At 29.3% G+C, this 21,521-nt stretch overlaps 1 protein-coding gene across 1 annotated transcript in view; it reads right to left on the bottom strand.

Moving 5' to 3' along the window:
- Positions 1 to 21,521, bottom strand: part of LOC135924200 (uncharacterized) — a 134,323-nt gene that overhangs the window by 58,742 nt on the left and 54,060 nt on the right. The window contains exons 14-27 of the mRNA XM_065459250.1: positions 18,164 to 18,415; positions 14,564 to 14,686; positions 14,052 to 14,342; positions 13,329 to 13,492; positions 12,729 to 12,853; positions 11,092 to 11,286; positions 10,558 to 10,935; positions 9,237 to 10,334; positions 8,865 to 9,083; positions 7,813 to 7,954; positions 7,474 to 7,687; positions 6,711 to 7,008; positions 6,152 to 6,547; positions 5,524 to 5,677 (exon numbers count right to left, since the gene is read on the bottom strand). Coding sequence (XP_065315322.1) covers positions 5,524 to 5,677; positions 6,152 to 6,547; positions 6,711 to 7,008; positions 7,474 to 7,687; positions 7,813 to 7,954; positions 8,865 to 9,083; positions 9,237 to 10,334; positions 10,558 to 10,935; positions 11,092 to 11,286; positions 12,729 to 12,853; positions 13,329 to 13,492; positions 14,052 to 14,342; positions 14,564 to 14,686; positions 18,164 to 18,415 — 4,049 coding nt within the window. The remainder of the gene's footprint in view (positions 1 to 5,523; positions 5,678 to 6,151; positions 6,548 to 6,710; positions 7,009 to 7,473; positions 7,688 to 7,812; positions 7,955 to 8,864; positions 9,084 to 9,236; positions 10,335 to 10,557; positions 10,936 to 11,091; positions 11,287 to 12,728; positions 12,854 to 13,328; positions 13,493 to 14,051; positions 14,343 to 14,563; positions 14,687 to 18,163; positions 18,416 to 21,521) is intronic.

The following is a 21,521-nucleotide window of genomic DNA, read 5'->3' on the forward strand; positions in this document are numbered from 1 at the left end:
CGACTTAATTAATAACCGGCTATTTAGCCATCAGTATTAACTAAATAGCCAAAGAAATATAAAAATAAAAACAAAAGGTGAGAATATAATACGAAAAATAGCAATGCCACCAAATACTTAAAATAAACTAAAATTGGGTGTCTTCGGTCTTGACTTTTTACATACATCTCAATTCAATGATCATATAATTAAGTATAAAAATAGCTATATAAAGTTGATTATTATATTTGGTTTGTACAATAAATTTTATAGAAAATTATTACAAATAATAAATAAATTGTTGTAATCCAAATATTAGGTAAAATTTTAACAATCTATGTTTGTTGAGCTTAGTTAGTAATAACATAATATAAATTAATAATCAATTAATTAATATTAAAAAGAAACATTAGTAAATCAAATTTATTAATTATCGTACCAGGGGTTTATTTAAAATGAATTAAGAACAAGAAATACAATCACAAATGTTGGCTATATTATTTGTAAAATAAATCAATGTATAAAAATATAATAAAATAAATTAATTAAAACTTCGCTTTCACTCTACTTAAACTCAAACAAAAGCGTTTTCACTTTATTTGAAAAAAAAAACAAAGAAAAGCACGTGGTAATGATGTATAGCGTCAAACGACATATTGATATTTTATGCAATTGCATTAAAATCAGGCGCGTACGCAGCGGGGGGGGGCAGGGAGACAAATCCCCCCCCCCCTATCAAAGCCAAAAAATACAGATGCAGGATATATTTTTCAAAAATATTATTGTTTATATTAATTTATATTTGTTAATATTTATTCCTATCTCATATTAAATATTTGATTACATTTATTTATCACATTCATCTACTGAGTTATTTTATCAATTAATTTCGATTTCAAGTTTTCCGGCGTGATATTTACTTATTATTTTCAAATTTTTAGTGGCGTAATATTTATCTACCATTTTCAAATTTCTAGTCAAATAATAATTTCTGAAACTCCTTGTCCAACAGGGAGAAAGAAATTGCAAGCTTGTTCAACGAGATAGAGTCTTCGCCATCAAGCAGTAACAGCTTTTATGGAGTTAAAAGAGCCGATTATTTGCTATTACTGAAATATCACAATGGCCTGAAAGAAATATTTCCTCAGAAGCAAGAAAATTATTGGATTCAATGCTTATTCCAAATTTTTTTTCTCATTAGAAATTGAATTATACAACTATATGTAATACTTTCAAAAACATGACATTGACTTGATTAAGAAGATGAGAATAGCGGAGAGCATATTAGAACTCAAGGAAAATTAGGGCTAATGTTGATGGAATTTCAGATTTTATATGTTATTGTTGAGTCAAAAGCAGAGGTATACGTGTTTAATATTTGTCTCCTTTGACTGCAGCAAGGCAAGCTCATCGTTAAAACATTAATATAGGATCAGTAGAAGAGTATATAATAAAACAAATGTCTCCTCTCTTAGATAAATTTATAACCCAAATGATGAATGGTTTTTAATTCATCATGCAGCACTTACCAATCTGCAGATATTACTTCCACAAAAGCCTTACCAACCATTTTCAGATGGTGATAGAAAAAAAAATATTTGTTAGATTTTTATCATGAAGATGTTAAAGTATCTTATGATGCCTTATTAGCTGAATAACTATAAAATTAACTATTGATATAGTCCCAAAAAATGCCATGGATGCTTTGCATTTCAAACACATTTAAATTATATTCCCAATGTTTTAAAAGGGTTTATATATATTAGCAATTCTTCCCATTAGTAAACTGATGAGAGAACATTTTCTTTTTTAAGAAGAATAACAGAGCCCTGCTGCAGAGGTACCATTTGCAGGGCACGGCCCGGATTTTTTTAAAATTTTTTTACAGCCCGGTTAGGGTTTTTTTTTAAAAATTCAGGCCCTCCCCGGCTTTTTTAAAATAAAATTTTCAGTCTCGGCCCGGATTTTTTTAAAATAAATTATATTTCTTTTTAATTTTTATAGCTAATAATAACGATTTCAAATATAGGCTGTTTTAAAATATACAAGCCGGTCCGCATATTTTTTAAAAAAATTTTCAGGCCCCGCCCGGGTGTTTTTTAAAAAAAAAATCGGGCCCGGCCCGGGTATATTAAAAAAATTAAAATACGGTCCGGCCCGGTGGCCGGGCCTGCAGGTCTCTGAAAAACATATCAAGAAGTACAACTTCTGAAAGTAGATTTTTGAATATTCATAGGTATTTGACGACAAGCAAGGATGAGATAATTGAAAAATTAGCTCAATCCCAATGAAGATTGGATTTTACATGTAAATATATAACATACAAAACACAATTATTCCTAAGAAACTTTTTGTGTATTAATTTATATTTTCAACATTTAAATTTTTTATGTTTAAATTTTAAAAAGGCTCAAAAAATTCAAATTTCTATTTTGGGTCATTTAAGTGATTCATATAGTGGTTATATTCATTTTATATTTTATAATTCGCATTTATTTTATAGTTTTTCTATACCGCCAGTTATATCCGTTTAATATTTTTTAATTCACATTTATTTTATAATATTTTATATGACGGTTTATACATATAATTTTTTTACGTGATACGTGATATTAAGCGCACTAGCCCTAAACGTCGTATATATAGCAAAAGTTATATATACAACAGAGCAACGCTTGGTTCTCCTAAGAAAAAACCCATCAAACTGGGATATAAATGGGAAGATAAATTCACATTAATTTAAAATTGTGTATTAGAAATAGTTATTAGTTCTAATAAATTTATGCTTGATATTTTTAAAAAACAATAATATTTCTTAAAAAATTTTATTATCCCCCCCCCCCCCACAGACCAAATTTCTGCGTACGCGCCTGATTAAAATATAGTAAAAATTCGGAATGTGATATTCAAAAATAGATATCATTAAAAATAAATAAAGATAAATTAATATGAACATAATATTTTTTCTAATCGGCCTCTTTTTTGCTATTTTCCTCTGATCGGCCTCAAAAATCGACATTTTCTCGCGGCCTCGTGGGCAAAATGCCCACCTGGTCTTATATGTCCATTCCGCCCCTGATCAATTTTGCAGCTTATCTTTGGTTTGATATCGTGAGTTGTTCATCTTTGAATTCGTAGCTTCGTCGCTGGATTGCCATCGTTGGTCGTAGTTGGGTTAGTGTTTTGTTGTACATTTTTGATTTGTAACATTGTTATTTTTATCAATTACCTATATTATTATTTTATCCAATGAATCAGAATAAACATACCTATCATAAATAAGAATTGAACACTCATTTTTATACATGCGAGTGTTTTTATATTAGTTCTTTTTATGTTATATTTTTCACGTTTGATAGGCAGATCTTTGTGGAATATGCTGTCTATTACATATCTTTCTAAATGTTTTCTATCTAGTGTTTCTCGGTATGGGTTTTCTATATTAATAGGGTAACCCTTAAAAAGTGTTGGCGTAATTTTGTTTTTATCGGTCTTGGTGTTAATATCTTTATGACTCATATCTCTTTCCTCTCTAAAAAATTTTCCATAGATAAATTGCCATGATCATTGTTAATATTCCTTGTAATGGTCTCGCCTATACTATTTTTAATTTGGTCTAAATGCCTCCTTATAACATTGTCTCCTGCAGTTAGATATTACTCGCACTATTCTTTTTTAATTATCCCCTTTTCGAACTAGTTTCTCCCTATATTTTGTACCATACATTTTCTCCTACATTTAGAATTTCCTTAAGTGATATTGTTGTTATAGCTTTATTATTATGTAAAAATTAAATAAGTTCCATTTAGTTCTTCATGTGTAAGCAAACATGATTTTACGGAATACCCGTTGTGGCATTAGATATATTCCGGTTATCAAGATCTGCAGTCTTTTTATACAAATTTCTTTTCATATTCATTAAAGTTCTGACAATCATTTACACATATTTATTAGATTGTGGGATTAGGCTTATGTTATATTTATTTTATACCATGGTCATAGTAAATTTTATATATAAATAGCTGGTGAAATTGGTAACATCTGAGACAATATGCTCTGATACCCTAAAAATACTATGGTTTTTAGCTCTTTTTATGTGGCCTCCGTTTATAGACTTCACCGGGGTAATTGAAACTTACTATAAGCATCAATCACTATTAATAGACTTCATATTCAACAATCATTTGACCTTTATGTAAAACGTGGAAAATATTATTAAAAACATATATGCATATATAAAAATGAATGTTCAATTCTAATTTATGATAGGAATCTTTACTCTGATTCAACGGATAACGTTACAAGTCAACGATATACAATTTAAGATGGCAAAAACGATGAAGGAAGTCAAAGACAACACCTCGCGATATCAAACCAATGATAAGCTGCAAAATTGACAAGCCAGAACTTATATGATAAACCGATAAAAAGTCGAAATTAAAGAAACAAATCGATATCGATAATGATATAAACAACTCGAATTCGTTCACACCTTTCCAAATAATTAGATTTTCCTAAATTTTGGTTACTTACTTCAAATCACAAATTAATTCTTTTTCTTTTATTTTATTAAATCTTAACTGTTTATCTTAAATAAATCTCTTATTTTATTAATCTTATAATAAATTAAGTTCATTTTAGCTAGTGTTGTTAAATGGTTCAATTTGAGCCATTTTAAAAACCGTTAGCTCAATATTTTACTTAGGAAAATATTACGTAAGCCTGAAGATTGTGCTCATGGATGGCGCAAAGGTTTGGAAATCTATTAGCAAAACCTCAAGGTCTAATTTGTCTAGCTGAAATATTGTTAGCCGTTTTCAAAAATCGGCTCAAATCAATCCGGTTAACAACACTAATTTTAGTTTTCTTTCATTATATTTTTTATAATTTTAAAATATATGTTATTGTTTATTTTATTATTTTCTCTTGTCGCAATATATAAAATCATTTTATTGGATGTATATATTTATTCCTTGCTTTAAGATTAATTTTAGTTAAATTTTAAAAGTAACTATTATTTTTATATTCTAATTTACCTTCCATATGTATAGAATGATTGTGAAAGAATAAAATATATTATACGAATTTTGTATAATCGATATGAATCGATATCCATGGAACTTTATATTATATGTAAAAATATAATAAAAATTACCAAAATATTATTTCGCTTTAACCAGGCCAACATGTGTATCTTCCAAAATTCATTCATAGGCAATTTATCTTAAAAATTTAGAGGTAGACCTTACAACCGACATGTCATATAAAACCACACCACGAAAAAGATCTGTGGAAACAATCAGGCGAGACTACTGAGAGTAAAAAGATTAACACAACCTTTGGAAAATTATGTAATGGAAATAAACACTAGAGATAGAGTATATCGAAAATATGTAGAATATACAATAGCTTATTTTACGGTATAAGTTATAGATAGCGAGTTATTTCCTATCCTTGACTCAAGAAATACTCTTCGAAACAATTTTTATTTTCAAACACACTGGATTTAATTCAACGAAAATTATTTTGAAAAAACAAATTTACTTGGTAAAGGATGGAACATTGTCGTTTACATCTTCGACAGAAACAGATGCGTTTAAATTCCACCAAGCACTGCTTTTAATATGCGTTACTGACACAGTAAAATTGTAATAATTCGTGGTCTCATAATTCAATGGTTTGACTAATGTTAGCCTTCCTAAAAAAAAAGTAAGTTGATATGGTAATAAAAAGATTAAAAATGCACTTTTGATACATTGGTAATCATTTCATAAAAAATGCAGGTAAAAACAATGGATACTCACTCTTTTCATTCATATAAATGTTATGATTCAAGTTAAAAATTACGGTTGTAATTATAAAAGGAATTGTAAATACTTACAAGAGATGAGTAGAAATGCAGAATTAAAATATCTAAAACCTTCAAACTGCTTAATTTAAAAAAACATGTGATAGAAAGAAGAATCAGGTGCAAATAAACTACAAGAATAGTGTAAAGAAAATACTCAAAATAAAATTTAGCCCTTCATGTATGTATAGGATAAGTTAAATAATTTAATATTCAAGCAATAATTAATTAGAAAAGGATTCATAAAACGACAAAATAATGATTATGTTACGATCATCCCTCGATTATAAAAACGACATATAACTACATTTAAAAAATGCAAACCGGTGTAAAAACTCAAGTCGAACTCATCCCCCAAATCGGCTGAAACGAATGAAAACCCATTGTTTATCACTTGGATTTGGTCTTCGATCTCAATATTATCATCGTAAACCGTATTTTTAATGTTATCGTAATAAATGGAGGCGGAAAGATAAGGGACGTTTTCGAAGATAGATGCTAAGAGCCGAAATACGATAGTACCCGTGGGAGAGTTTTCTGGTAATTTTGCCAAAATCCACCCACCATCGAAGCTAAAACTTTCGCAAGATTTTGATGAATTCCCTGATTCTATAAGGTGTTGATATGGGGTGAAGAAGGAATCGCTTATAGGGTCGGTGTCACTTGTAGAAAGTTGAAGATGCAAAGTGAGGTTCAAAAAGCACGACAAAGATGGATCGCCTAAGGGAGAGGGTTTAGATTAAATTAAAGAATTTCAAAAATTGATCGATTTCATATTTTAGCATAAAATTATGTTGTTTAGGGAGTATACGCTTGGACACGATAGAAGGAGATAACACATTGATATAGCAATGACTAATAAAAAAAATTTAATATCAAAAACCTCCATCTTGAGCCTGTACATAAAGATGATATTCCAAATTGCTGTGTACAGCGGTCACATTGTGAACAACGAATGATATCTCCCCAGATTTCGGGTCCACTGAGTAATAGATGCCAGAACTATTTCCGTCAAAATTGATTTGCATACAAGTATCACTTCCATTAACATAGCCGATAGGATCTGCCTCAATCTCTGTTTTCGAATTTTTACAATAACTCGGTACATTATAACCCTGATTAATTATCCGGTATTCTACGATATTGTTGGGGGCACTTACATCGTTGTCTGTTGCCTGAATCTTTTTTTAAAATCGTTGTAAAAATATGAATGCAAGATACTTTTGAGATTTTTATTTTACTAATGGGTTTTGATGGATGGTTATAGTATTAATCGTTAAGTTGATTCATTAATTTATTTTTTATATAATTATGATATTGTTGGGGGCAATTATATCGTTGTCTGTTGCCTGAATCTTTTTTTTAAATCGTCGTAAAAATATGAATGTGAGATATTTTTAAGATTTTTATTTTACTAATGGGTTTTGTGGGTTGGTTATAGTATTAATCATTAATATGATTCATTAGTACTATTTTTTATATAACAACTTATTCCAACATTTGCAAACACAATATTTGTTAACTGGTGACCTTGAAAAATATCTTTTAAAAGGTTAAAAATTTTATCATCGAAAAATCATTATATTGATCTTACAATGCTATAAATAAATATTATAATCATGAATTGCGAATTAAACTAAAGCTACCTTCAAAAATTTGATTTCCTTTTTGTCAAAATATAATAGCGACTTTTTAAGCCTTAAATCGACGATGACCGGAGCATAGGAAGATATTTCTGATCTCAAAAATTCGCCATAATTGAGATCAGTTATTAATTGCATAAATCTGGGTTCAAAAACTGGTGTGTTGTCATTAAGGTCGGACACTGATATCGTTACTTTAGTTTGCCGGCGATAGAGGCTAAAAAATATAAAATATATGTTTGCAATCATTCTTAAATAGGTTTCAATTCTTCATCTGTTTATAAAAAAAGTAATTCCCTAAAATTAATTTCTTTTTTTTAAAAAAAAGAGAATTTATTGCACTTTTTGGTTAAATTTGCCAAGGTAATAAGGGACGAAGGAAACTTTAACGCAACACTAATTATCAGTGTAAATGAACTATGAATTTCTGCATCGAACCCAGTTAGCGCGGAAGAATTGAGAGATAAAACTCCGAATAAGGGATCTTAAAACAAAAATAAATATGGGTTAGATAACGTTATTTAAAAAGCTATAAATAGCAAATCTCGAAAATAATATTTACTGTGAAAATATACAATAATGAAATAAAATGGCTTTTATACTTATTCATTTCTTCTTTTTTAAAAATATTAATTAAATTAGAAATATAAATGTCTGAATCAAACACTCCTCATATTTATAAAAGAAAAATTAGGAAACATTTTATTTTATAATTACAACTCTTGAAAGTTTCACAATTTCAAAGAGCACGATAATATTTATATCAGAATTTTTATTATTTTTTTTTATCATTAAAAATAGTATATTTAGTTATAAGGTTTTAACTAGAGACATGTAAGAGAAAAAAAATTTCGACCAAACCCGATCCGGCTTAAGGAAGAAAAGCATTTACAAGACCTGACCTAAGAATAAACTCCATATTCCAGACCGGAAAATCAAAATATGAAAAAAAATTACTTATTATCTATTAAAATAAGTTATAAGAAATAAAAAATGAACAAAACTGTAAAATAATATAAATATTACTGATTAAATTCAAAACAATAACAAAAATATTCTCAAACCAAACCTCACCCGCTTATAAATTTCTCAACCCGATCCAAACCGAAATAAAAATTAATAAATCCGACCTGTTTTTTTTAGTTTAGCTTGGATTTGCACACCTCTAGTTACAACTTCCTTTTCATCAATTTTACAAGAGAGCTATTTTAAATAATTCTCTATTACCGAAATTTTTTTTATATCTTTTATAAAAAAATTTACCTGACACTCTTTTATCAATTTTTTTTAAAAAAACTATAGTAAAATAACGTTGTTTATTTGTGGTAAAATATCACCAAATTCTCGTTTTTAACTGATTTTTATATTCAATTCATAAAATTATAATTGTTCACCGATAGTAAAGATATTTTCCTTGTCGTTCACCAACGAATAACTGAGAGGTAAGGTTCTAAAGATTGGAAGATTGTCTAGAGTGCTAAATGTCTTGAGTCTTAACAGAGGTTGTTGGGTGAGGTCAGTATTTTCGGAGAATTTTAGGGAGTAATTGGGAAATTCGAAATCCAGCAAGGCGTCATCTTTCAAAGATAGGATCACAATTTTCAAATCGTAAGCTTTTAAAAGAATAATATAGTTAGTTAATGGACATTAGTGTAATGCCTAATAAATGCCCTCAATATCTTTTATATCTTTAAAAAGAAAGAGGTAATTTTTAAAATAAAATTTAACCTATATAATGTTTCGAAACTAAACATAAATTTTCTCACTCTCAATCCGGTTGTAGAGATAAATCGCGAGTTTAAGATTATATATTCCTGAAAGAAAAATTAAATTCTTGCTGTATATGATCCCTCGCGTTTGGTCTATTTCGAACATATCCTCGCCCTGGTTATATGAGTCGATAATCTTGACTTGAGCCATGTAATCGAACCCTTTTTCGGATAATAATTTGCCAATGTCGTAAACTTTCGTTCCAGGGTAAACAGGCCCATAAATAGAGACTCTTGATGTTGTCTCTACATTGTTAATGAAATCATCGCGGCTCTTTGGATGATCAATTACCCGCATTTGGTGTTTCATTGAAACGTTTATGCCTACAATGCCGATGACAAACGATTTGACTAAATGAGCGAGGTGCTCTGGTTTAGGGGGTTCAAATTTCACCAGAACCCTAAACTGAATGCTGGATAGGTACTCTGGAACTATATACCCTCCATGTAATTGTTCGAACATTTTGACCAATCCTGTGAGAGAATCTACAGAGAATATTTGGGCAGGTCCATATAAGTCAACTGGGTGAATACGGTAAGATAGGAAAGGGGTGACCAACGACTTGTAATGATTGTCGTTATCTTTTTCTTTTTTATGGATAGGTTTATGATAATTATCGTTGACAACGTTCCCAGATATGATACAACCCCTGCCAACTGTTCTTGCTAAATACTCTGATACAGTTTGGACTCTGGAACTGCTGAATGGATCAAAAAGTCGTAACTGCCGATCCCCATACCATTCTGCAGTCAAAGATGGAATCCGAAGTAGCCGGTTTAGACGACCCGTTCTAAATCGAATCTTCAGGGCCTTCAACATGGATAAGTCCGGTATAGTTTCAATTTTCACAGTGATTTGAACAGTTTGAGCCCCGAGAGGGATGTTATAGTCGTAGAAGTAAGCTGTAGCTATGATAATTATCGTGAAATGTCGAATGTATAAATAGGGGTTTAACAGTGTACTTAACTCGTCGTTCCGCACACTTTTGCAAAATGGAAGTTCTTTTGGGAGAGAGGATTTTGAGTCAATGAAGGGACTGTCAATGTAAATGGCACCTGTGCGGAAGTTGATATAAAAGTGAAGAGCCTGGTTTCCTATTTAAAAAAATAAAGATTACGATTTTGTATCTTGTAAACTAATTTTTCCTTTTCTTTTCAAAAAATCATGTTAGATAAAATAAAAAATAAATACGGAATATTCATCTACACTTCAATAATTTGTTTAGCCTTTTATAAATATATTTAAGTAATGAAAATTTTTATTAGTACTTAAAAGTTTAAATTAAAATATTATGTAAAAAGAATGAATTATTGAAACCTTCCATTATCCTATATGTGTACATGTTTCCCCCATTTAGTTCGGGTTTATCGCTCAATGATAAAATCAGGGTGTCCTTAGGCGTAGATTCTAACACTTTAACTTTGTATGTATAGGAGCTGCCTATCGCTTTCATCTCGACGTTTGACGCTTGCCCATCTGGAAGGATGTTCAAAAAAACTAATGCGAAATCGGAATCCGTTGTTTCTTGGAAACGAGGGGAAGCGGAAACAATAAGCTGATATCGCGCGAAATAATTGACACGAAAGAGATGACGGGAATTGTTTAAGTTAACCAAGGTTTCCGAATACAGCAGAGATTGAGCTAAGTAGAGCTGGCCGGTCCATGGGTGTAAAGCAAAGAGACCATGATAGTTTCCTTAATAAAAATAATTTATTTTAGTACATTATAGCCAACGATTCTAGATGACAGATTTAAACATAATTGCGAACTATTATTTTGCTCAAGATCAATAATAACCAGGAATATTTGTTTAAAAAACAGAAAATATGATATCAAATAATTAAGATATACCTGATTCTATTGCGAATCTAACAGCACCTATGGTTGAAGTATTAGAACTAAGAGCCAAACGGATCAATTTAGTGCCTACCGGACTATCGGCGGTAAAATTAACCACCAAAACATCTTGCGTTAACATGACGGGGCAACATTTTTGGCCTGGTTTAACTGTTATCAAAACTCGAGCAAAGTCGGGAATATTCGTACCTTTTAGGGATAAATAGTATAAATTAAAATTAGAGATTCGTTCAAAAGGGAATCCTTATAAACGGTAAAATTTAGAATCAATGTTAATTAGATCTCAAAACTGTATGAGGACGCCGAATTTTTCCACTTAAATGATCAGAAATGTGCCGCCCTTTTGTGGTGGCATTACAATAGTGATCTGTATCGGGACTAATTTTTCAAGCCCAGTACGGCCTAAAATTTTGTACAAAAATTAATCCAACCCAATCACGAGTAATATTTTTAAATTTGTCCTAAAAAGCTTGGCCCAAAATAAAAATTATTTGCTAGTTCGGACCGAATGTAATTTAATACAGATTGTTTTTTTCAATATTCTCTCAATGACACAAATGAGTTAAACAAATACAAAATATTGGCGTCTTGTTTCTTGTTAAAATTTTAAAAATATCAATTTTTTAAAACAAATATTAGGCCTGACCCAGCCCGAACCAAATTATTTTTTAAAAGAATCCTTATATCTTTAGTTTGTTTATTTTATTTTTGAATTAAAAATTCCTTGAAATATAAAATTAACAATAATAGCCAGACAATAGAGTGCCAGGACCGGCTTTCTTAGAAAATAAATAATGAAGATATCATTTTAAAAATAAATTTATTTCGAAAATAATTTTTATTGCCCCTCCCTTCCAACTCATTAGATGAACTATTCTTCTTTTAAACTACAAAAATTAATAATAAATCTTAAATTTCTTTTCTGTCTAAATTCCTTTTTTAAAAATTTCTTTTAGGGATTCCATTTAAATGTGTATATTTATTCCAACAATTTAATTTAGAGACATAATATCAGGCGCAAAAGATAGAGAAATAAAATTAATATAATTAATTTTTTATTTTGAAATGGCGAATAAATTATCAATGTTAACAATAGGATATTGGAGCCTACAGAAAAACTTAAATGAAGTTTTGAGAAGAAATTAATAATTTTAATAAATTATTTCATCTTACAAAAATTTTAATAAATTTTTTTTAAACCTTTTGGCTGTTTCAGTAAATTTTTTAGCTAGAATTGTTCCAAAAATCATTTATGATAGTGGTAAAATGGCTATATATTTGATAAGCAAATCATCAAGAAGAAGAAAAAAATAAAGGACTATTTTCATATAGATTTCAATTTTTTAAAACAATATAAATTTTTTAAACTCTAGAATTCCAAGTCTAATGGCATTTCTAATCTATGTTTATTTTTAAATTATCTATTATTACTCTATTCCTATTTTTCTTATCTTCCCATTTTTATGCATATTTATTAAATCAAATGCAATTTATTAATATAACAAAAAATAGCAAAATTAAGTGGATTATTTGAAAAGTTCATTCGGATTTTTAAATCAAAAAAAACTAGCGATGTAAAATAGATAAAGCAATATTAAATATTACGCTAATGATTTATATTTCCACATTACTTTGATCCATTACCCTGACAACTAACAGATGAATAGGTGCCAAAATGGCGTTAAGATTTCTACTGACGTATATAACCCCGGAGTTCGAATGGACAGTGAACCGCGATTTCGATTCCACGTTTAAACTTTAAAATATTTTTTTTTTATTATATATAATTATAAGATTTTATATTAAGATTAAGGAAAGATGTATATTATTATAAACAATAAAATAATGAAAATATTTAGATTTTATTTCTAAAAAATCAGGGCTAATGATTCTAAAGATAAAACAGTCAATTCTTAAAACTGGGATTAAGGTAGACATTTCTCCACTGTTTTATTGAGAGCTATGCCTTTTATTTTAAATCTTATTAAAATCAGAAGTTGCCAGAGCTCATAAGCCATATCTTTCAATAAGGAAAGCCAGTGTTTTTTAGTTAAGGCCAGGATTTTTAATTTATATTTTTCCGGACCACTCATTGGATGTCCCCAAAAAGACATCAATTTATTTACTCTAATCTTTATTAGTTTTTTCGAATTGTTCAATCTTTGAGCAAATAAAATATTATATTTTTTTATATTTAAAAAAAATTGAAATAAATCCGAATAATTAAAAACTAGTTGTATATGGAATATGTAAGCCCGTTATTGGGGTCAGAATCCTTTGTCAGGAGTCGTAAAATCGAACTATTTATAGGAACGTCTTCTCCGATTTCTATTCTGTAGAAGTGATTTTCGAAAATTGGGAAAGTGTCATTGATACAATCGACGCTAACGCGGAACTTCAAAGTATAAGTTTAAATATTGTATTTTAAAAAAGAAGAGACAATTTGCGATAAAAAAATATTTTTATCATTTCCGACACACATGACCAATAAAAACTCCTTACTTCGATAGATTTACAATTCTAATTTAATTTTCGTTAGCCTAAATGTATCAATGTATAACTGTCCATAGACTTATGCTGCGTTTATATTAAACGCGTTATCTTCAATGTTGCGTTATTTAACGTAGCGTTATCACAGCTGATTCAGTTTTAAAAACTAATTTAGGACAAAGATAAAATAAAGATAATTATCTTATTAATATTTAAAAAAAATTATATACCTTTTTACATTGGCTATTATTTTTATAATTGCATAGCATATTTTTTAATCAACGCATCGCAACATATGTTTTTATCATAGCGTTATTATCATAACGCTTCATATTTATAAATTTATACCTATTTATTGGCTTTATTTTGTAATAATGCTGCGTTAAATAACGCAACGCTTGAACATAAGACGTTTACTATAAATGAGGCCTTAGATAGATTCAAAATTTTTTTAATTTTATAACTTCGGATTGATAAATCTTGAACCCATCGGTGATGTAAAATAAAAACGGTCTTGATTCACACGCGAGCCTATCATTCTTAAGGTGCGACTGAGTTAAAACGATCGCGTCCACTTGATTGTTAAAGTAAAAGCCCGTGTTGGACGGGATTTTATCCGGCTGTTCGATATTACCAGAATTGGCGTTACCGAACCAAGCCCAATAGACCTTTGGACCGGAATCAAGAAATAGGCCTGAGATGGCTAACGGAATCTGGATCGTGTCTCCGACTTTTGTAGATTTGGATAAGGATATCTGTTTTAATAAAAAAAAATATGGAGATTGTCTGTAAGGAGCAGGTTAAAACTTATCTATTCTATTGTTCCATCTTGATTTAATAAAAAAAATTTGTTATTATAAATATACTTTTATCGGCCATTCTAAATCTAAGCTATTTTTTAAAAAAAATAAAGATTCCATTTTTAATATAGCACTTTAATTCAAAAGGGACGCTATTTTATAATAAATTTGGTTACGTTGTAATAGGGAAGGAGACGCGGTTCCGTTGCGCTGATCATAGATGGATCCATTAGAACCGTTCTGACTATATAACGGGAGTGCGTATACAAACTTGGGGCCACTGGGTTGAATGCCTTTATCTGGTAGGAGAAAAATATAATAAGTATTGTCAAAACGCGGTATGAAAACATAGTTGGAATACATTTTAAATTAATTTTGTCTCATGAAGAGGATTATTAAAAATAATAAATTATAGGGGAGTACTAATGGATGATATGGGCAGAGACCTGCAGGCCCGGCCCGGGCCGTATTTTAAATTTTTTAAATATACCCGGGCCAGGCCGGGCCTAAAAAAATTTTTTTTAAATATATCCGGCTGGGCCGGGCTTAAGATTGTTAAACCCGGGCCGGGCCTTAATATTTTTTATAAAAATTTTTATTATGAGTTAATGGTTATAAGATTATATTATATTATAGTTATGATTAATATGATGGTTAACACTACCTAACAACCCACAGATCGATCTAATTATTAATTTCCTGCAAATTTATTCAAAGTATTAATATATTTTTTTATAATTCATATCTAAATTTTTACAACATATTTTACCAAAACAATCAAATAAAGGAATATCTTAAAAAAGCCCCAATATTCAAGTATTATTAATTTATTTTTTTATAATTCATATCTAAATTTTTACAACATATTTTACCAAAACAATCAAATAAATGAATAGCCCCAATATTCAAGTATTATTAATATATTTTTTTATAATTCAAATCTAAATTTTTAGAATATATTTTACCAAAACAATCAAATAAAGGATTATCACTTCTTAAAGTTTGTAATTGATTTTAATAATAAAGCATTTTTTAATTGAAAAATTTGTTTTACACAAGTATCATTTTATTTCTCTTTTTCTCTGTCCCAAATTTAAGCAATTACGTATGTAGTCAGGGACAGATCGCAAAATGACGGAAAACTATATAAAAGATTATATTAAATTACAAGAGGCTCAGGAAGTAAATGAAATACCATCGACCAGTCAAATTACGACTGTTGTTAAACAAAATGAATCGTTTTATGACAAATGGGGCGATGGTAATTCTGGTTATGTCAATACCCGATGATGAATATTATAATTACATAAATAATAGATAAAACACTCAAGGTGGATAATTTGTTAGAGTGGTGGGCGGCTCATCAAAGCGAATTTCCAATTTTAGCAAAATTGGCAATTCCTGCTTTAAGTGCAAGCTGTGAGCGAAATTTTTTCACTACTGGGAGAATTCTTGAAGAAAGAAGAAGTAATCTTCATCCTGAAAAGGTAGATATGCTTCTCTTTCTTCATGATAATTTGTGAATTTTTAATATCCTTCTTGAGTATAGGGTTTCGTCAATCATGCTGGTTTTTTACTTTGCAAACTGTCAAATATTTATTGCATTTATTATATTTACCTTGAGTCATGAAAGTTTTTAATCCAACATTTTTCATTATTTTTTTTTACAATATTATATAATACAATTATCTTCTTTTGTTAAAAATTTATATTTTAAAATAAATTATATTAATATTGTGCAATTAGATTATATTTTCAAAATACTATTTATTATAATGCATTTTTTTTAAATAGCGATTTATTATTATTTTATAAATTAAATAGTAAATTAAATACAATATATTATATTCTCAAAATATTTTCCATTTTTATAAATTAAATATTAGTTTTATTTTTTTTAAATGCAATATAAAATATAGTATATGCTCAAAATATTATTACCATTTTTATGAATATTAGTTTTATTTTTATAAATGCAATATAAAATATAGTATATGCTCAAAATATCCATTTTTATAAATAACAGTTTTATAATTTTTATAAATTCAATATAATATTCTCAAAATATTAGCTTTTTACATGCACTTTAAATAATAAGCGATAATACTCGCTGAAAAATATGGTAAAATACCTCATAGGTGAATTTTTGTATATACCAGGTCGAATATAATTTTAAAAAATTCCGAGCCGGGCCTGAAATTTTTAAATCCGGGCCGGGCCGGGCAGTAAAAAATTTTTTTAAAAAATATCCGGGCCGGGCCTTAAATTTTTAAATCACTACGGTGATTTAGATTTCTTAATAAAACGTCTTCAAATATGGACTGCACCCAACAATTATGGTATTAATAAACTACCACGAAATTAAAATGGAATATGATACATGTTCAGCAGTAACCATCATTAATGCAACAATATGGAATAAAATTGGGAGGCCAAAACTTAGAATGGTTAGAGCTCCAACTACATAAGGAAACAATACAATAAAAATTATGGGAGAAGCTTATGTAAAAATTCAATTAGATGATAAAATAAAATGGTTTCCTTTATTAGTTACAAAAACAAATGATGCAGCGCTATTTGGATTTCCATGGACTATGGGATTTGATCTATCATTACCAACAAAGGTAAAAGTCAATATGATCAGCAATAAATATAATAATAATGGTAAAACATGAATATTGTAAAACTATATCAAGAATTTGCTATTGTGTTTGATAGAACCAGTAAAACTACAATTAGAAGAAAGTACAAAACCAATAGCTCTACCAGCAAAAAGAGTACCGTTGCCTTTAAAAGTAGAAATTGAAGATGAACTGAAACGTTTGGTAGAAGAGTGGTCTAACTTAAGTGGAAGGGTGTTGTAATATTTAGATGAAAACGAAAAATGTATTATTCAAATTATAAGAATTATTACAATATTATTTAAGGTTAAGACTATGTAAATGATAATTAAAGAAGATATATAATTGAGATTTTGTGAATATTGTACCAATTTCCAATTTTTGGTAAAGTATTCTTTCTTAATTTTTATTTCGTTTTAACCCATTACCTTTTAAATTTTATTAATTATGTAATAAAGTGATAGTAAAATTATTTCATTTATATGTTTATATATATTCTGATTACTAAAGATAGTCGTTTAGTGGTTGGTAGGAATAGTTCAATTCAAATGATAGTAAGAAGAGGATGGCGCCAATATAATTTAATGCAATTGATGCCACTATTATAAGAAATCTTGATAATTCTTTGTTTTAGTTTGTCCTAACAGTGACTTCAAGGATATATTTTTAAAATAATACCAATATTTGATGACAAAATAATAGATTATTTGTCCATTATGTAACCAAACAAAACTAATCACTAAATTTGCTAAAACAAAAATCCATCTACATGGTAAAGTAAATTAATATCGACATGGTTTATTAAACCATTCTCATATCATCCAACACACTCAACCTAAATTAAATCATTTATTATCTAGCATCCCCAAAACTATATCTCTTTCTTTCACATTCACTTAACACTAGAACGGGTTAGAACTCAACACCTTAGACAACAAACGTCCAGATCGAATACAACGCTCAATCCATGGGCTAAAGGACAACCTTTTATTTGGGACTATACTAGTATGGACTCTTTCGCTAAGCTTGACCCTGTATGTCCTTAGCTTCGGTGAAAGGCTATATTATCCATACTTTTAAGAAATTAAATTAAAGCGAAGAGTGATAATAGAAATACTATTTATACCGACAATTCAGTACATGATAAAAACTCACATCCAACAAAAATTTTCGGGGCTCGGTCGGCAAAGGATCGGTAATGTAAACTCTCCCAGTAGTTATATCCAAGAGAAAGCTGGTTCCATCGATGGTCACAATTTGCGAACTTTCATGCTCTTTTACTGACCCTACGTCCCCGTTATGGATTAGGGGGCCAGTGCCTTTATAGAAACCATATTGAATACGTGCGTTTTCATCTGTGTCGGGGTCCAGGGCTAACGCTTGGAAAATGGGGAATCTTTTATAAAACTTGTAGTAAAAAAAACGAAATAAATTTTAGAATGTGGAAAAATAGATTATAATAAGCTATTATCAAAATTCTATTATTCAGGTCTATGATCATTAACAAATTCTCAGGCTTGCCATTTGAGTTATCAAATATATCTTGTACCGGTTTCCATTGTTCTGCGCATATTATCAATAGGAACTGATAAAAACTATAATAATTCTTTTTAAAGAATTAAGAAACCAGAATTTGTAGCTTGTATTACAACTTGCGTAATGATGGTAAAAATATATTGATTATAAATTTACTACCTAAATGAGTTTGTTTATTAAAAATACAAAATATTTTTTAAAACTTATAAATTTTTATGAAAAGATCATCCAATTCAAAGATTCTTCTCTTATGTAATGTATTTAAATAAATTGATTTTTTATATTCGCTTAAAGATACAATTTATTTACAATTTATAAAAATAGAAAAACATATATATATAGCTGATAATATTATATTAAATCATTACAATAAATTAATCAAATCATTTCATTTGGCGACGACGATTTATTTTTCAAGTCATTTTTGACGACGACGAATTATTTAAAATAAAAAGATTAAAATTATACCATGCCTCTGAAGAAGATTGAAGAACATACTCAATTTCATATTCCAGAATTTGTCAAAGAAAAAGTTAATATTCAGGATTACCTATATAATATACAACTCATTTACAAGGTAAAAAATATTTTCGATGAAAATTAAAAAAATGGATCTTTTATTGGCCTATATAGGCACCGAAAATTTAATTAAAATTAAAAAATTTTTATTTTCCAAATATTTTAAATAATATAATTTATTTAACTTTAATCGAGAATCTAGAAAAAATTTTTAAGGATGTCTCTAGCATTTTTCTTTATAGGAATAATTTTTTTACATTAAAAAGAAATAACGAAAGTATAATTGACTTTTCAATTAAATTAAAAAGCATTTGCGCTTTATGTAATTTTAAATCGCCGGTTGATGAACTCTTAAGGGATATTTTCATCTTAGAAGTAGGGTTACCCGAGCTGGACAAAGAATTTAGGTCAAAATATGCCGAAGGAAATATTACTTTTGAAGATACTGTGCGTCTAGCTATCGCGCTGTCTTCATTGGAGAAGGAAACCCTGACAGAAGTTAATAAAATAATTAAACATAAGCCTATGCAAGTTTCCAAAAATACTTATTCTAGGAATAATTATAACAACGTAAACAAATTCAATAATAATTATAATGCTAACAAATTCAACAATAATTTTTATAAACCAAGTTTTAAACCTAATTTCAGTCAAAAAAAAGTAATGCTTAAGATGCGAAAAAGCAAACCACATAGCGAAAGAGTGTTGTAGAACGCATGTACAAATGATTTTACCACGGACACCTCGCCTGTCTTTTGCTAATAAAGCTACAATCGATGCGAAGATAAATGGACTGCAGCTTACTATGGAATTCGATACTGGGGTGCGTATAGTGTGATAGACGAGGTTACCTGGAGTCGCATAGGCAAACCAACATTATCACCTGCTTATAAACTAGTAGGATATAACCATATCAAAATCGAAGTATTGGGTAAATGTCTAGTGGAAGTCGAAGTAAAAAATATTTCAAAATTTTTACCTATTTGGGTAGTTAAGGGTGAGAATTCCCTCATTTTTGGAATGCCTTTTCTTAAAGAATTTGATATAAAACTTCCTGAAGAAGTTCGTATTAACAATATAAATATGAAAGATTCCAGTTTAAATACGATTGTTTCAAAATTTCCGCACGTTTTTAAAAAAAAATTAGGACAAATAAAATTAAAGGAAGCCGTCATAAAGAATACAGTGTCAATATCGTTACCATCTAGAAGAATTCCATTTCCGTTGCGTCGAACCGTTGAAGCTGAGTTGGACAGACTTTTAAATGAAGGCGTTATCGAGAAGGTAGATCCAACAAAGACTCCAATTACTTGGGCTACGCCAACGGTTAATATTTTAAAGAAATCCGGTGCCGTGCGGATATACGGAGATTTTCGTTTAACAATCAACAAATATTTAGCGATAGATAACGATTTACTACCAACTTTCGTTGACCTGACAAATAGGATCGCGGGTGGTAAAATATTTTCAACGATAGATTTAAGAGATGCATTTTTACAATTCGGAGTTAGTCCAGAATGTAGAGACCTTTTAGTAATTTCGACTCATGTCGGTTATTACCGATATCAAAGAATTCCTTTTGGGTTGACTAGCGTTCCGATAATATTTCAACGTTTTATGCAAAACCTATTAAAGAAAATTCCTATGGTTAGTGTATTTTTAGACGATGTAATTATTGCAGGCGAGAATAATTTTGATCATATAGTTAATCTAGAAGAAGTATTAAGAAGATTTGATAAGGCTCGACTGACAACTACGACCGATAAAATTAAAATTGGAGAAAAATCAGTTACTTATTTAGGTCATGTTATTGATGAATTCGGAATTCACCCGACCGAAGATAAGATTAATGCTATAAAAAATTGTAAAACACCATCTAATGTTAAAGAATTAAGTTCGTTTTGGGAATGGTAAATTATCATGAATCGTTTATTAAAAATTTACATTCTATTTGTGCGCCTTTACACCGACTAACGAGTAAAAATGTGAGTTGGTTTTGGTCAGCTAAAGAAGATGAAATATTTAATGTAGTTAAAAAAATATTACCAAAAGAAGATACAATAATTCCTTATTCAGCCGATATTCCTGTCGTAATTTCTTGTGACGCTTCCGAAGATGGTCTGGGAGCTGTTATTGCACACCGATTTCTTACTGGCCAGGAGAAACCGATTGCTAATCGAGGACACTTTCAGCAGCTGAAAAGAATTACGCCACTATTGATCGGGAGACTTCGCCGATCATGTTCGATATCGAGAAGTTTCATCAGTACATTTATGGAAGACATTTTATTTTGGTTACTGATCATAAACCTTTAAAATATATCTTGGTGATAAAAGAGACCTTAATAAGATAACAAATAACCGTTTAAAACGGTGGGTCACGAAGCTTTTAAATTACGACTATGAGATAATTCATAGGCTGGGTAATCAAAACAAATGCGCCGACGCTCTGTCCCGTT

The sequence above is a fragment of the Gordionus sp. m RMFG-2023 genome, chromosome 1, assembly GCF_954871325.1.
Source record: "Gordionus sp. m RMFG-2023 chromosome 1, tfGorSpeb1-WG-v2, whole genome shotgun sequence".
Taxonomy (NCBI): domain Eukaryota; kingdom Metazoa; phylum Nematomorpha; class Gordioida; order Chordodea; family Parachordodidae; genus Gordionus; species Gordionus sp. m RMFG-2023.